We start from the raw sequence: 15,691 nt of genomic DNA, 5'->3' as shown, positions 1-15,691 counted from the left end.
TTCTGAATTCAAGCCTGCTTCCTCTTCTTCAGGCTGTGCTTTTAAAGAATGTTTTTTGTATCATTTATAATTTCAATTTTCCATATATAATCACAATCTATATGTTATCTTTAATTCATTTGGTGTGAGTACAGTTAAGTAAGCTATATTCTTTATTTCTTCTTAGTATGTATTTAGTTTTGAGACAGAGTCTCACTTTGTTGCCTAGTCTGGATCTCGCTATAATGTTGAACTCCTGGGCTCAAGCAATCTTTCTGCTTCAGCCCTTGACAAGCTGGGACTGCAGGCATGTGCTACCACACCTGGGTACTTTTTAACACTTGTTTTATAGACAGGTTCTCTCTATGTTGCCCAGGCTGGTATAGAACTCCTGGCCTTGAGTGATTCTCCTGCCTCTGCCTCCCAAAGTGCTAGTATAACAGGCATGAGCCACCATACCTGGCCCAATATTTATGTTTTTGAAAGCTCTAGGGTTTGCTGATTTGGCAATAAGGAAAAGTTGTAGTGTGCGGGCTCCAGTCTCATCACTGTGGGCAGCAACTGTGATCATTCTGACTTTTTTTCTATCCAAGTGGGGCATACTTTCTTTGTATGTGATTGTTTCTCGTGGTCACATCTATGTTTGTGCAGTTTTCCCAGTGTTGTGGAGGTGCTCTCTAGTAAGATTTCCCAGAGAAAGCCTTAGTGACTGATTTTAATTTGTTGTGAGAGTTTGAGCAGCAATTTCCTTCTCTGCTCAGATGCTCTCCAGAGAGTCTCCATGCCTTTGTTCCACCTTTCACTTCCTGGGATATATCCTGTCCAGCCCATCTTTTCTTCCAGGATGAGCCCACTAACTAGAGCTCCAAGTCATCTTTCATCTGTAAACCACTCCTGAATGCAGTGCATTGCCCACAATCAGTGAAGGAAGATTTGCGAAATCTGAGTACAGAATTTTTCTGATTTCACACAACCTCCCCACAAGTCTTTTAGGGTTTTCTTATCCACACCTAATTTAACACCAGATTTTAAAGAGATTTGTCTTTATCACATCTTTCCAGAGCATTCAATTTAGTTTTCATAGAAACAGTTATTTTCACACTGTTGTTTCATGATACTAAATTAAATTATGTTGTTACAGTGAAACTTATAATGGGCATTACCAAGTTTACAGCATAACCAGGTTCAGCATAAAGGTCAGAAGGCAAAAGTGTAGGAAGTACTCACCTCTTGAGGATGGCCTGTGCGCATCAGGCTGTTTCCCCAGCCTGGGCATTCGGCGTCCTAGGAGCCAGGCGCAGGTTATGCAGCGTGAGTGCAGAGCATTGCTGCATGGGTCCTTAAAGTGGCTGGTGGTGGGAGGACTTATACTTTACTTTTTATTTGTGGCATGTGGTGGTTTTCCATTTACATAGTGACATGAAATTGCATTTTAAAATAAATATATTTAAGTAAGAACATGAATTCTTTTAGGGAAAATAAATGAGCAAAGAATAGCGCAGGTGACACACAAATTTGACAAAGCTTGTGAACAGGATGTGGGACAATTAGTCTATGTACAGGTCAACCCTGAGAGAGGAGGATGCGGGGAGGGAGCAGAGCGACCTTGATGTCTTGTCATTCACTCTCAGTGCCCAGGCTGACACAGGCTCCATCCTCTGGTCTTGTGTTTTGAAAGACCAGTGATGCCATCTTCCAGGTTGGTGTCCCTGGGGAAGGGATGTTAGAAGTCGTCCTGGGGATCCCAGCACCGTGGGAAGAACAGGGCTCTGGAACAGGGCTTTCAGGACCAGAGTGCTGAGCTCTGGATTCCTCCTTACTTCTGCCATGTGCTTCACATGTGACCCTTTAGCAGTCATTTGCCCTTTCTGTGCCTCAGTTTCCTCATCTCTAAAATGATGATATAATCCCTGACATCACTGCTGTGAGGATTAAATGGAGTCATGTAAAAGCACCTGGCCAAGTGCTGTGTGCATGGTGGGAGCTTTACCAATATTTGGAGAATGAATGTATGACCCTGAATATGGGAATGATGACAGCAGTTCTTCCTGCCTCAGAGGGTTGTTAAAGATTCAATACATTTATGTCTGCAATTTGAAAGTGATAGCAAATTGTTATAATATTGGGTACTATAATTATAGCTATCATTCTTTCAGTGGTTTGAGAACTAAAATTACATATATGTAGGTCTATACCAGATTAACAAAACCCTTGAGAGGGCTGTTCCCTGATCCTTGAAGATCAGCTACTTTCCAAATTCTCATATAGATTTGAAAAGAGACACATGTCCTTGTCTCTAACCCAGGCTGATGGAGGATCGTTCTCATGATAGTCTCAAGTGGAAAGTAAACTCAGAGTTGGCTTTAAATCACAGCCCCACCACTCATTAGCCTGTGGCCTGGAACAAGCTACCAAAGCTGGCTAAGCTTTTAGGACGCTCGTCTATGAAATAAGGGGAGGAAGAAGAACACCCATTTTACAGGATTGTGATGAGGAGATGGGGAATGGAAAGCTCCTAGCACAATTGCTTGTACTGTTGGTGCTTGGTAAAGGGTCCTGTTCCCTTCTGTCACTCCCACTATGTTGCATGCTAAACTATATACAGAGAAGCCCTTAGAGCAGGCCTCAGTGTCAGGAGAAGGTAAGGGTGGCTCTTCCTGGAGGAAACAAACTTGAGAACTAGAAGTACTACAGAAATGTCTTCTCAAAATACTTTGGGTAAACAAACGGTTGGAAGTGGTTCAATATCATATGGCTTACTTATTAAGGAAAATGGAAATTAAAATGAAGCATATATTAAAAATAATTTTTAAAAGACTTTTGTTATATGTACAGTGAAATAGGCATCTTAGATGTTCATTGTGGTGGTGGAAAAGGTAGCAAACCTTTCAATCTATTTTGTTTGTAATTGAGATATAATTCATATACCATGAAATTCATACTTTCAATGTGAAAAGAATTGTACAACTGGCATCACTAATCCAGAACATTTTCATTACCCCAACAGGAAACCATATTCATTAAGCCTTTTGCTTCTCCTTCTCTGTGCCCCACCAGCCTGGGAACTACTAATCTGCTTTCTGTCTTTATGAACTTACCTATCCTGGTATTTTATATAACTGGAATTACACAATATGTGACCTTTTGTGTCTGACTTCTTTCACCTAGCAAAATGTTTTTGTGGTTCATTCACACTGAAGTATGTATTGATGCTTCATGTCTTTTTATGTCTGAATAATATTCTGTTGTGTATATATACACACCACAGTTTGTGTATCCATTCATCTATTGATAGACATTTGAGATGTTTCTACTTTTTGGCTATTGTGAATAGTGCTACAGTGGACATGCATGGATATATATTTATTTGAGTATCTGTTTTCTGTTGTTTTTGGATATATATCTAGGAGTGGAATTGCTGGGTCATGGAATGCTGGGAAACATTCAATGTTTCCCTTCATTTTTGTAACATACTTTTTACTGCATATAAAATTCTTGGTTGACAGATTTTTTTTTTCTTTATTTTTAACTTTCACTTCTTTGAATATATTATCCTGATACCTTCTGGTCTCCATGATTTCTTCTGAGAAACCAGCTGCTAATATAATTATGGATTCCTTGTACATGATTAAGACACTTCTTTCTTGATAGCTTCAAGATTCTCTTTGTCTTTAGTCTTCAACAGTTAGATTGTAATGTGCCAGGTCTGGATGTCTTTGAGATTCTTGAAAGTGTAGATTAATATTTTCACAAAATTTGGGAAGTTCTTGGCTATTAAACATCACAGCTTTCATCAGGCAGCTGTGATGTTAAACAGTTATCTCTGGTTATTTTCAACAAATTCCCACAGGGAAAAGACTGTACTGAGCAAGCTCGAAGGCAGGTCAAATAAAGATAGCATTGTGAGTGGGGCTTTCCAGGGAACCACCAGACAGGAAAATAATTATGGTTCTCTGGGAGAAGGGCTTTGAAGGAACTCAAACCCTTTCTGCCCCTTTCAGCGCCTGGCAGGCTCCTGGTTTTCACTAGTATTGCAAGTGTTGGTTTTCAAAACTGCTGCAGAGTTGGGGAGGGGTAGATAGGAAGAAGGCAAGTTAAAACATCAAAAGCTCACACTTGGTCTTACTGAGACTCTTCTTGAATAAACACTCCACAGATTGCTCAAGCCAAGTTCTGAATAAGTTGATTCTGATCATTTTTGCCAGTGTTCTTTGCTTCCATGGAAGAGGGCTTTTCAGATGTCCTTGCGCTATCATTTCGCTGATCTTTCAGTGTATACTCACTGAAATACCCCAAGTATTTGTCCCAAAGCCAAGGCAAAAAAGATTTACACCCCATTAATTTATCCCTAAGTCAAGGCAAAAGAAAAAAAAAAAAAAAGATCATTCATGCCCACTGACATGTTTATCACAGTATAATTTATAATAGTGAAAATTTTGAAATATCACAAATAAGTAATGGGAGAAAGCATGTACAATTCTGGATCATGCCATTGTGCAGGTGTCAACAATGAAAGAACAGGTTCAGGCAGGGAGAAGTGTGACAAAGAGGCTGAGAGCCCTAGCTTCAGACTCAGATGGGGTAGGTTCAAATTTGGCTCTGAGGTTTATAGCCAACAACTTGGAGCAAATCAAATTAGATTCCCTAAGCCTCATTTTCTCATCTATAAGATGGCGGCAGTTCCATCATGTGTTGTAGATTCATTTAAACCTCATATTATAGGCATGGCTCAGCCATGTAAGTTGTTATTGTTGCTCTCATGCAACAGAAAGTTCTTTGTGATATAATGGTAAATAAACTAATAGGATATGAAATTATATCCATACCATAACCAAAATATGAATAAAAGAATCCCTTGGCAAAGCATGGAAAATCCATGGTTGGAAGAAAATATACCACAATGATGGGATTTGAGGTTATTTACTTTCTTTTTCCTTCTGTTTTTTTTTTCCCCTTACAGTGTTCCTTTTTTTAAAATTAGAAAAGATAAATGTCCACGTAGAATAAGATGTCTTCTTAAAGATGCAGGGGCTTTCTCAGTAGAGCTTAGGCAAGAATCAGAGTTTAGGCACCACATCAGAAACTGGGATTGTAGAGATGTGCTTCCAGGTACGTCTGCAGGGACTTTTTGGTCACCGTTATTTCTTGCATCTCTTCAGAAGCTTGGGATGTATTTGTTGGTCTTCTTCAAGGAATTCTTTTATTCAGAAGCCTAGGGGCCAGGATCACTCCTGCCTCCTTAGGGAGGGATCTGAAAGTGGAGCTTAGTATCAAGAGAGTGCTTTAAAATTCTGATGTCCAATGCAGGGCATTTCCCTTTGGGGCCTCCATTGCATCATCTGCCACATGCGAGAACAGTGGTGCTATCTTCTAGGCTCAGTTGATTGGGGGAGGAGAGGATGCTCTTCACACTTGGTACTGTGCCAGGTGCTGCTTGGACATGCTTTGTGTCCATGTTGCTGATCTCTGTACTGTGGTGTGACTTATTTTTCATTTCAGGTTCCGAGGTGCACCGATTATACCCGTGGCAGCCAAGCCGGGGGGACCAGAGGCCCCTGAAACTGAAGCTCCACAGGGCATTCCAGAACTCATTGAGGTATTGTCAGCTTGAAATCAGGTTGTCCTTTAGCCCCAGCCCTGCTCAGGCAGGCCCCTTTGTGTCCCCCACTCCCCTGAGAGAGAAAGAGAGGCAGCCCTAGCAAGAGGACTTGGTTGGTACCATTAATCTCCCTGCTCACACCTTAGCACAACTCCCCCACCTCCCTCAAACTAGGGCTCCTAAGGTTCACCAAAGCCCATGACTCGCCCTCCAGCCAGTGACTCTGCAGAGCTCATCACACCTTGCTATGCCTCACTTTTTCCTTTCTCTTGTCATACCTCCACTGAGACAAAGCAGCTCCCACCCATCTGGAACCCTGGCACTGTGGCATCCATTCCTGTCCTTCAGACGGTATCAGCCCCTCCAGGGGGCCAGCAAGGCAGGGGTGAAGGGTGAGGGCCCAGCAGCAGGGACAGCACAGCTTCCATCCTGGGTGCCTTCACCATAGATGGGACGCTTATCTTTGGAAGCTGTAGGGCTGAGGCCCAGATTGTTCTTCCAACTTGTGCTGGTGGTCAGGGAGAGAGCCCAGTCATCCATCAGGAAGGGTATTGGGGGGGTGCTGGTGGTGCTGTCACTAGGAAGTTAGCAGTGAGAATAGGGTCACAGAGTTCCTCCAGAGTGCTCAGGACAGCTCAGAGGGGTGGAGTGGCAACGTGCATGGCTCTGGGGCTGGACTGTGGTTCCAGTGCTGGCTCCACCACCACTCTATCTTACTGCAGGCAAATGATCTACTCTGTCTTGTCTCGATTCCCTCACTTGGAAGATAATAGCACATACTTCGTGGAGTTGTTGTGAGGGTTAAATGAGTTAGTATGTATAATGTGCTTGGAACAGTGCCATGTCAGTGCTTATTATTACAGTGATATTGTTGTCTACAGGCCAGGCACTGTACTAAGTTCTTTGCATATGGGTTTATTGACGTTCACAAAAACTCAGGAGTCTGAAATTATTTATCCCCATCTACCAAGGAAGAGTCTGAGGTTCAAAGAGATTAAATAGCTTGACCCAAGTCTCACAGCAAGTACGTAGTGGAGCTAAGGTTCAAACCCAGGTCGATTGTTGGGGTCAGCTTTGCAGTCCACCTGTACCTGGCTCTGCAGAGCCAAGATGAGGTGTAACCATGTACATGCATTGCCGCCATTTCTGTGAGTCACACATGCTGAACTTGTCCGCTTAGCAAAACAAATGTTTGCTGGGTGAGGCTTTTGTTACTTTTTCATCAGGCTCCTGAGAGCACTTGTCTGGGAGCCTGGGACAGTTGTTTTTGTTAAAGCAAAATCCACAAAAATGCTGCTATGAAAGATGTTTCTGTATTCCTTTAAGAAGCCTCTACATAAATCTCAGACCAATCCTGTTTTGAATCTCTAGTCTTTTTCCAAAAGAATTGTTATCACAAGATTAAGACTTTGGAACATTCACCACTGAATATTTTTTTGACAGCCAAGTCTTCCGTTACGAAATGAAAAAGTAGCAAACACAAGGAATCCTCGTCTTTGTTTTCATTTGTTTATGGTGATGAGCACTGACAGCATCTCCTGCACACAGGTGGCATGAGGAGAATCAGCTGGTGAGGCTGAGGCATGCGGAGTCTGTAAAGAAGGAAGGCGAGAGCCTCAGGCTGCATGGGGCAGTGCTGGCCTTTGGGAGGCAGGAGACCCACGCTCAGCCTCTGCTGGGACTTGGAGAAATGGCAGGGGGTTGCCCTGGCAGGGAAGAAAGGCTCTGCATCACTCTTTACACCTCTTGTCCTGGGACCCACACGGCTGGCATGCCCATACCAAACACAGGCAGTTGCCCCTGGAAACAGCCCTTTCCTCCTCCCTTTCTCTATATCCCCTTTGTTTCTTCTTCTTTCACTTGTCATTCTCTTAGGCACGGTGCCAGCTACTGGAGATACCTAGCCCTTACAACCCTGTGGGGGAGACAATAGAGAGAAGATCACAGTAGAGTGTTAGCTGTGGTGATGGGGGCAGGGAAAATGTGACCATGCAGAGAGGCCTGTCCAGAGTAGGTATTGCTGGCAAGGACAGGTGAGGCTGAGCCAGCTGGTAAAACTTTAGGCCTGCCAGCGGCTGGCTTTTGACATAAGTCGGGGAGTGGTGGAAGATGAGGCCTTAAAGTTACCTAGGGACTAGATGATGAAGAGTCTTAAATCCTGAAGGCATCAGGAGGCTGGGGAAATGTATGAGGCCAGGGAGCAATAGGACAGGGTGTCCTTTAGTGGCTACTCTGCTGCAGCCTGGAGGGCCTGGCAGGACAGATCACTGTAGTTGTCCCACAGGAGAGGACAGAAGAGGCTTCTCCAGGTGCCTTTTTTTCAGACTGAGCGGAAATTGCTGAGAGCATGTCAGAAGCTTGGAATGCAGCCAGGGAGTTGGTGGTTTTGATCACCAGGCCACCTTATCAGAGCATGGGCCTCTGAGCTGACTCCACCTTGGCAGCCTTGATGAACTGCTGGTCAGCCACACCCTCTGCCTTCCTCTGCCCTGCCCCATCTGGTTCTTCACCCCACAGACTGTGGCACCAGTTTCTCTTTTCTAGCTCCTGACGTCCCAGATTTCCATCCCGACGAGAGACCCCTCGGGACCGTTCCTCATGTCTGTGGACCACTGTTTCTCCATCAAAGGCCAAGGCACTGTGATGACAGGGACCATCCTCTCAGGCTCCATCAGCCTCGGTGATAGTGTGGAGATTCCTGCCCTCAAGGTCAGTCTTACCTTGTCCTCCCTTCTGGCCTCCTCCCTGGCAGCAACGGAGGGGGGCCATCCCTTTGCCTGTTCAGCTGCTGAGCCTACTGTGCCTGCCCTGTTACTCCCACTGCCTGCTCCACCCCACCTCCCCTCCTGTGCTCCCACCCTCTGGCTGCCTGGTCCCACCTGGCTCCAAGTCTCTCACCTCTGATTCTAGGACTGCTGCTCTCCCTAATTCTCATAGCACCTGTTTATTGAAGGCCTATGATGTGCCACAAGAAAGTGTTCCCAAGTAGGTGGTCTGTGTAGATAAAGAAACTGAGGCTCCAGAAGGTGAGGTGGGCTTGAGATCACATGGTCAACAAGTGCGGCTGCTGGAGGGCAAACTTCCCTTTCTGCACTAAAGCTGTATGTCAGAGTGGCAAGTATGTGTGGAGTTATTTCTGGGTACCTTTTTCTTAACCACAATAATTTCAAATTAAGCATGATGTGAATCTTGCGGTGCTCATAGAATCTGAAAGAAATCCAGGTTGGTTTCACACTCCTGATGGCCATCGGCAAATGCTGCGCTATCCTTCTGAAGACCTGTGAGGAGGATGAGTGGCAGATGCCTCCCCATCACCCTTCCTTCTACTACAATGGCTTGGCTCTGATTTAAAATGTGTCTAGTGCTTTGATATTCCCCTTATTCAGAAGGCATTTTTAATAGTTTTACTTTATGGGACAAGAGTAACTTATAGCCTCTTTGACTGCCCTCCTCTTCAACAAGAATAAAGGTGGGGAACACAGGCTAGTTACAACTCCTGTGAGACCTTGCCAGGAATGCTGTTATCCAGGGCAGTTCTCTAATCCTTAAAGAGCCTGCAGTGCAGGGAAGTGGAGGGGCTCAGCCCTGTGGACTCAGCTAGCTGCTAGAGAGGCTTGAATGTACATGATTTCAATTTGCATGCTAATTGGGAATGGCTACCTGGAGGCTGTGTTGAGACATTTTAAGGTTATCTGGCTCACTAGGTATATTGGTTAGGATGCTCCAGAGAAACAAAGCCAATGGGAGATACTGATATCTAGGTATCTGTAGATACACAGGTAAAGATACATAGATGTAAATATTTAGATATCTGTATCTCCTATTGCTTTTGTTTTGCTGGAGTACACCAACTAATGCACCCAATATTTGATGCAGATAGATAAATAGATATGTATTTTAAGGAATTGACTTATACTATTATAAAACCTGGCAAGTCCAAAATCTACAGGGTAGGCTGGCAGAATTGAGACCTAGGGAAGAATTACAGCTTGAAGGCCATTTGCTGGCAGAATCTTCTCTTCTCTGGGAAGGTTAATCCTTTTGCTCTTAAGGCCTTCAACCAACTGGATCAAGCCCACCTACATTATGGGGGTCATCTGCTTTACTCAACACCCACCAATTTAACTGTTAATTTCATCTAAAAACACCTTCATAGAAACACCAAGAATAAAATTGGAACATTGTGGCCCAGCTAAATTGACACAAGGAACCATGTCGCTCGCTGGGTGAGAGGACCATGATAGCAGCACCTAGCCTGAGTAAGGGAAGTAGAGAGGGGCCCTGCTGGCACTCATGCCTTGTGTATGCCCTCCCTGGTCTAGAGCAGCATGGTTGGGTATAGGGAGCATTTCATGGAGGGCAGGCATGAACAGCGTTCCCCAAGGTGAAGGCAACTTCAGGTTTCAACCCCCAGCTCACTTTACAGCAGCGTGGCTGTTACTTCCTCCTGTAGGGGGCCAGGGGTATTAGGGAAGAGTCTCCTGACCAGAAAGGACCAACCAAAAGATAGGACTCAACTCTGGCCAGGTTCCAGGGCTCCTTGGATCAAGTGGGGGGAGTCAGAAGGGAGGGCCACACCATATCTAAGGAGCCCTGGAACCTAGCCAGAGTTGGACACTGTGAGTCACAGTTCCCTCCTCTACCTGCTGTCATAGCCTCCTCTGAAGACCATTGGTCCCAGAAAAAGACCACTTGAATAAAATCTAGTTTAAGCCAGGGACTGAAAATGCAAATCTTAAAAAATAAAGCAAAAAATTATAAAAGTAGACTTAGTTTATATTTACCAAAATGAAGATTACTTTTATGACTGTTTGCAGATTCTTCGCTAGAACAGAAAATGAATCAATACTAAATTTCTTTCCAGTCTCAGTGCCCTCTAAGTCAGACCTCTGGGGGCTACCCTGACCTGGTATCCCTTCTACTCTGGGAGAAGACATGCTTGCACCTTGCGATAGGAGCTGGGAGTATGAAAGAGGTGTCAGAAGAGGGCTCCTGGAAAGTGGGGTAGACTTTGAATTGGAGGTACCTGAGGTTCTAGAGGGAGAAAAAGGGTTTTGATAAGAGTCAGTGGCTGCAATGTTACGGCCAAGAGCATGGAGAAGGGCTGAGGCAGAGCTAGTCAGCAGTGGTAAGGAGGCAGGATGTTCAAGTGGGGTCCTGTTCTGAGCTATTTGGCCACCCTCTTTGTCCTTATAAAGGTAGAACTTGCCTATCAAGATGCCAGTTACTCATCTTCAGTACTTGGGCAAATGGCAGGTACTTGGCAGATATAACTTTAATTCTCCTTTTGCTTTTGTGCACCTGTTTTTCCCCACCTACTTTTTAATACTTTTGGTGTCTACTGCCTGATGATTTAATTTACTAGTCAGGAAAAGCAGAACTTGTAAGCAATGTACTCAGATATTTGATTAAGGAGATTTCTAAGCAAAGTATGGAAGATGCTACCTTGTTTCTCCATTGATGCTTATAGTAAAACATGAGGAGAAATGAATGAATTGAGGAAGAAACTGTTAGCATACAGGAACAAGCACTTGATGATTTGGGAGATTCTTGGTCCATCTGGATTGCAAAGGATGTTCAGGTTAGGAAATTCACTGCTGAGAAAGCATGTCTTGGAGAGAAGGCCGAAGGTGAGCCTGGACAACCTTCTGCTGAAGAGAGGAGGTGTGTGACACACAGATCCAATCAAGCAACTTAGTGGCAGCCAGGAATAGAGACAGACCTCTATAGAAAGGATATGCGGAGAGCCCTCTTGGCTAATGGCATGGACCCTTGATGTATGTAAGAGAACTTCAAGGATTTTGAGAATCTTATACCAGCAAGAACACTGGACTGAAAGAGACAGGGACTTGACAAATGAATAAAAAGCTGTCAGACTTCTGGGATTCTGCAAGCAAGAAACACACTGATAGAACAACTCAGCTACAAACACATATTATCCTTCAAAAACTAAAAAAGAAAGAATGACTCTGAGGGCAGGGCTGTACACAGAAGCAGAGGCTAATGGAGTGGACACAGAAGGCCAGTCTCAGATACTGAAACCTCATGGAATTTGTCCTGCTGTGTTTTAAACTTGCTTGGGATCAATGACCCTTGTAATTTTTCCACCATCTCCCTTTTGGAATATTGGAAGTAGGTAACTTGTTTTCTAGATTGACAGATGGAGAAGCATTTTACCCCAGGATAAACCATATCTAGAGTCTCACTCCTACCTGATTAGGTGACTTACATGATGAGATCAGGAACTTTTGAGCTGATGATAATTTAGATGAGATTTTGGACTTAATGATTTAATGGGCTGAGAGTCTGGGGGATGTTGGAAGAGGTGAATGTATTTTGCATGTGGGATGGATGTAAATTTTGGGTACCAGAGGGTAGACTACAGTGGGTTACATTGTAGTCCCCAAAAATATGTCTACCCAGAACTTCAGAATATAACCTTTTTGGGAGAAGGGTCTTGCAGATGTAATCAATGTTAGGCTCTTAAGAAGAGATCATCCTGGAATAGGGTGTGCTGTAAGTCCAATGACCAGTGTCCTTATAAAAGACAGACAAGGAGAAGACATGGAGAGTCATAGAGAGAAATCTATGTAAAGACCAAGGCAGAGATTAGAGCTGTGTTGTTCTAAGCCAAGGAGTGCCCATGGTTGCCAGCAGCCCCCAGAAGCCAGGAGAGAAGCATGGAGATGAGTCTGCCTCGGTGCCTCCATGGGAACCAGCCTGCTGACATGTTGAGTTGGACTTCTGGCCTCCAGAACTGTGAGAGAAGAAATATTTTGTTGTTTTAAGATATCAAATTTGTGGTAATTTGTTATGGCAGCCCTAGGAAACGTACAAATTTTGCATGGGAAGGACAGAAATCAGAAAAAGCCTTAAGTCCTTTCTGATCCTGGCCGGTCCCTTAACTCTGAGCTTTGGCTTCCTTGCAGGGAATTGATACCCCTGCTCACCATCTTGGGCTGCTGGGGGTGACATGGCAGAACTGTTGCATGCTGATGGCCAGCACTGCCCATTCCTTTCTTTCCTAGCATGCCCATCTCACAAGTGAAAGAACCTAGACCCAGGGACCTTAAGCAACTGGACAGCAGAGCTGGGACCTGAAGTCATTCATCCAGCTCCAAAGACCCAGCCCTGGCCTTGTGCCCTGCTGCCACAGGAGTCCCAGAGGAGACGCCTGGGCTGGTAGTGGTACCTCTGCTTCAGGGCAGGGCCTGCAGTCCCCATGGTAGCTCTGTGACCATGCTGCTGTGCTCTGCTGAGGCCTTGCCTGGGCTGTGGCATGTATGAGAGCCCATTTCAGCAGAGCCTGAGGTCCAGAACTCCTGACCTCCTCTCACCCCTGCCCTCTGCCAGCCATGATTGGTGGTCAGTGCCTATTGGGCATGGGGATATAGCAGGCCATAGCCCTTTTTCCAAACACAGTGACATCCCTGTCAGATTTCACTAATAGATTTGGACACATCTGACCGCTTGAACTCCCTTGGAGGCGGGACACAGCCATTCCAAATAAACAGTCACATTCCCCTCCCGGCCTGGGCTGGCCTGCGGAGCCTGCCATACCCTGGCCCCCGTTTCTGTTGCCCAGGTCTGTTCCCAGCTGGGGCCAATTAGCTGAGCAAGAAAATGTTGGGGAACAGGGAGTGAAGGAGAAAAAAAAATCCTTTTAGCCCCTAGAACAGTTTAAAGGCCTGAGAGTCACCAGCTTTCTGCTCAGGTGTTTTGACTCTCTTGATCTTCAGCCTGAGAAATCTCTTTGATAAGATTTGATCTTGGGGGTTCAGGCTAGTGATGTGTCTGGTGGTGATTGACTGTCAGGGTTGCAGTATCAGAAACTGTTGAAGCCACAGACCATGGAGAAAGAGAGAGCAGGGGTGGGAGTGCAGAGGGACTCAAGGCAGGCATGTACTAGCTCTGTGGCCACAGGCAAGTCACTCAACCTCTTAGCGTTTCACTGGTTCAGCTCAAACTTGGGATGACCCCTGTGTGCTTGGCTCTGTCCAGGACCTCTGGAAGATGGGGCAGGGTGGTGGTGTGGTGTGGACTAGGGATAATGTATGCAAGGTTCCTGCCATCTAGGAGACACACAAGCTTTAGCTGGTACTCTTGTCATGTTTATTGTTGCCATTTGACATTATTCTCATGTGGAATTTTCGTTGTGGGTTCCAGAAGTAGTAAGTGGCAGGGCACCTTCCTGGTTGTAAGGTCCTGTGCAGGGCTACTAAGTGATTTATTGAAATGCAAATATGCTTTGCAGACCCCACTATGGTTCACTGTGAATCCAATCAGTGTTCTGATAATGATGACAAACATTATTAGCTGTATTTGGATACCTATTTAGTGGATAAAGCTTTTAGAGAAGAGTTCAGAATTTGATAGCATGTTCCTCCCAAATCAAGTCTATATTCAGATTTATTTTCTTCTTTATTGAAAACCCCCAGAAAGGGAAAAGAAAACCTTAAAATACTGCTAGGTGTTTTTACTTTTACCTTTGCCTCTGCTCTTTGAAGCTAATCACAAGGGTAAGATAAGATTATGACATCTGGAAAGAATCCATTTTCTTGCCCAAACAAGCCTGCAGCTTTGAATCTTCCAGATCTGCCCTTCCCCCACCTCTAGCAATACTGCTGCGTGCTCCCTTCCCAGAGGAATGCTGCATTGCTTCCCTCCTTGGAGCCCTTTGGAGCTGTCCCCCTACCTGCAGTGTGCTCACTTTCCAGCACAGCTCAGGGCTCATATCCTTTGGGTACAGGTGTGCCCCATCCTGTGTGCTGCCTGATGCTGCATTTGTCTTTGTGCCTGCATCTGCTGTGGACCCCGGTCTCCCTGGGGGCAGAGCTTGAGTCTCCTCCATCTTTGTACTCTTGGAATCCATCCTGGGCTTGGCCCAGGTAGGCCCCAAAAAATATTTGGTGAAAAGAATAGTAGGAAAAAGCCAATAAAACAAGTCGTTTTTCAGTAGGATTTTGATTGGAAATAGGTAATGAGTGACTTGAGAGGGCTGTGTTTGGCGTCACTGCCACCCTGGGCCCAGTTGTAGAAACCCAGAACTGGGCAGCCTGCCACTCCCTGCTGGGACTGTGCTCCTGTCTTCAAGGCTGTGTCCTGATGCTCTATCGGTAAGCAGCCGTGGAGATGCTCCCTGTGTCCCTGTGCTACCTCATTCTGGGAGCAGAGACTGTGAATCAGGTGCCCAGCGCTGCAGAGATGGCTTTCCAATACCTGTGGACATCAGCTCTCAAGGCTGAGCTCCCTCTGCTGCCATGTGTTTTTATCTAGAGAATGTTGAGTGACTTTCATCCTGAACTATTTTCTGTTCCAGAAGATACATAAAGAAAGGCAGTTTCTGTGCATTAGATGTTTCATGGTTGTCTGGCTTTTGCCAATAGAAGCTTATGGATCCTGCTTTGTATGCCCAAGTGTGCCTGTGCACCAGATGCACAGGGTTGGAGCTCCCTGGGAAGGAAAGAAGGCAGAGAAGGAAACCAGGAAGGTTTTGGAAAAGCCAGAGGGAGCCGTGCTAGGCTCTTTGAACAGATCAGCCTACTCTTTATCGTCAGCCTCAGGAGGGACCTCAGATCAGACCCTTCCTCTGCAGTTCCATGGCCACTGCTCAGGTACAATCTCCCCGGGGCTTGCAGGGCCGCTGCTGTGGCATGCTGTTCCTTCCCCTGCCTCCTGGATCTTCCTCTTGAGTCCAGCCCAGCCCTGCTGACAGAAAGGCCATGTTGCTGTCCTGCTCATCTGTCTGTGGGTCCTCATTGTCTCCAGGATGAAATCTAAGTGCATGGCACAAAAGGCCGAGCATAGCTCTTCATTATCACCTCTCCGGCCTCAGTTTCTTGTCTTAGAGCCTCATAAGATCTCCCACTGCTCTCTATGGATCAGGCAGTATTCTGGTTTCAAAGGACAGAAACCCAACTTCACTTGCCTTAAGCAGGATAGGAAACAAATAGGCTCAGGGCCAGAGATCTCTGGATGTCATCAGGAGTGCTGGCTGGCTCCAGATCTGGCTCTGCCTTGTATGTGGGCCACACTTAGGTGGCATCTTCCCTGGCATAATCCCCACAGCTCTGGCTTCCCATATTCTCCTTCAGATCCAAGATGCAATACTCC

General features: G+C 45.5%; 1 protein-coding gene across 2 annotated transcripts in view; it reads left to right on the top strand.

The window, feature by feature from the left end:
- Positions 1 to 15,691, top strand: part of EEFSEC (eukaryotic elongation factor, selenocysteine-tRNA specific) — a 268,729-nt gene that overhangs the window by 112,931 nt on the left and 140,107 nt on the right. For both annotated transcript variants that reach the window (XM_003926404.4, XM_074404165.1), the window contains exons 3-4: positions 5,479 to 5,575; positions 8,123 to 8,287. In XM_003926404.4, coding sequence (XP_003926453.3) covers positions 5,479 to 5,575; positions 8,123 to 8,287 — 262 coding nt within the window. The remainder of the gene's footprint in view (positions 1 to 5,478; positions 5,576 to 8,122; positions 8,288 to 15,691) is intronic.

Source organism: Saimiri boliviensis, chromosome 8 (assembly GCF_048565385.1).
Source record: "Saimiri boliviensis isolate mSaiBol1 chromosome 8, mSaiBol1.pri, whole genome shotgun sequence".
NCBI lineage: Eukaryota > Metazoa > Chordata > Mammalia > Primates > Cebidae > Saimiri > Saimiri boliviensis.
The sequence above is the reverse complement of the archived record's forward strand: the minus strand, read 5'-3'. Positions and strand labels throughout refer to the sequence as shown.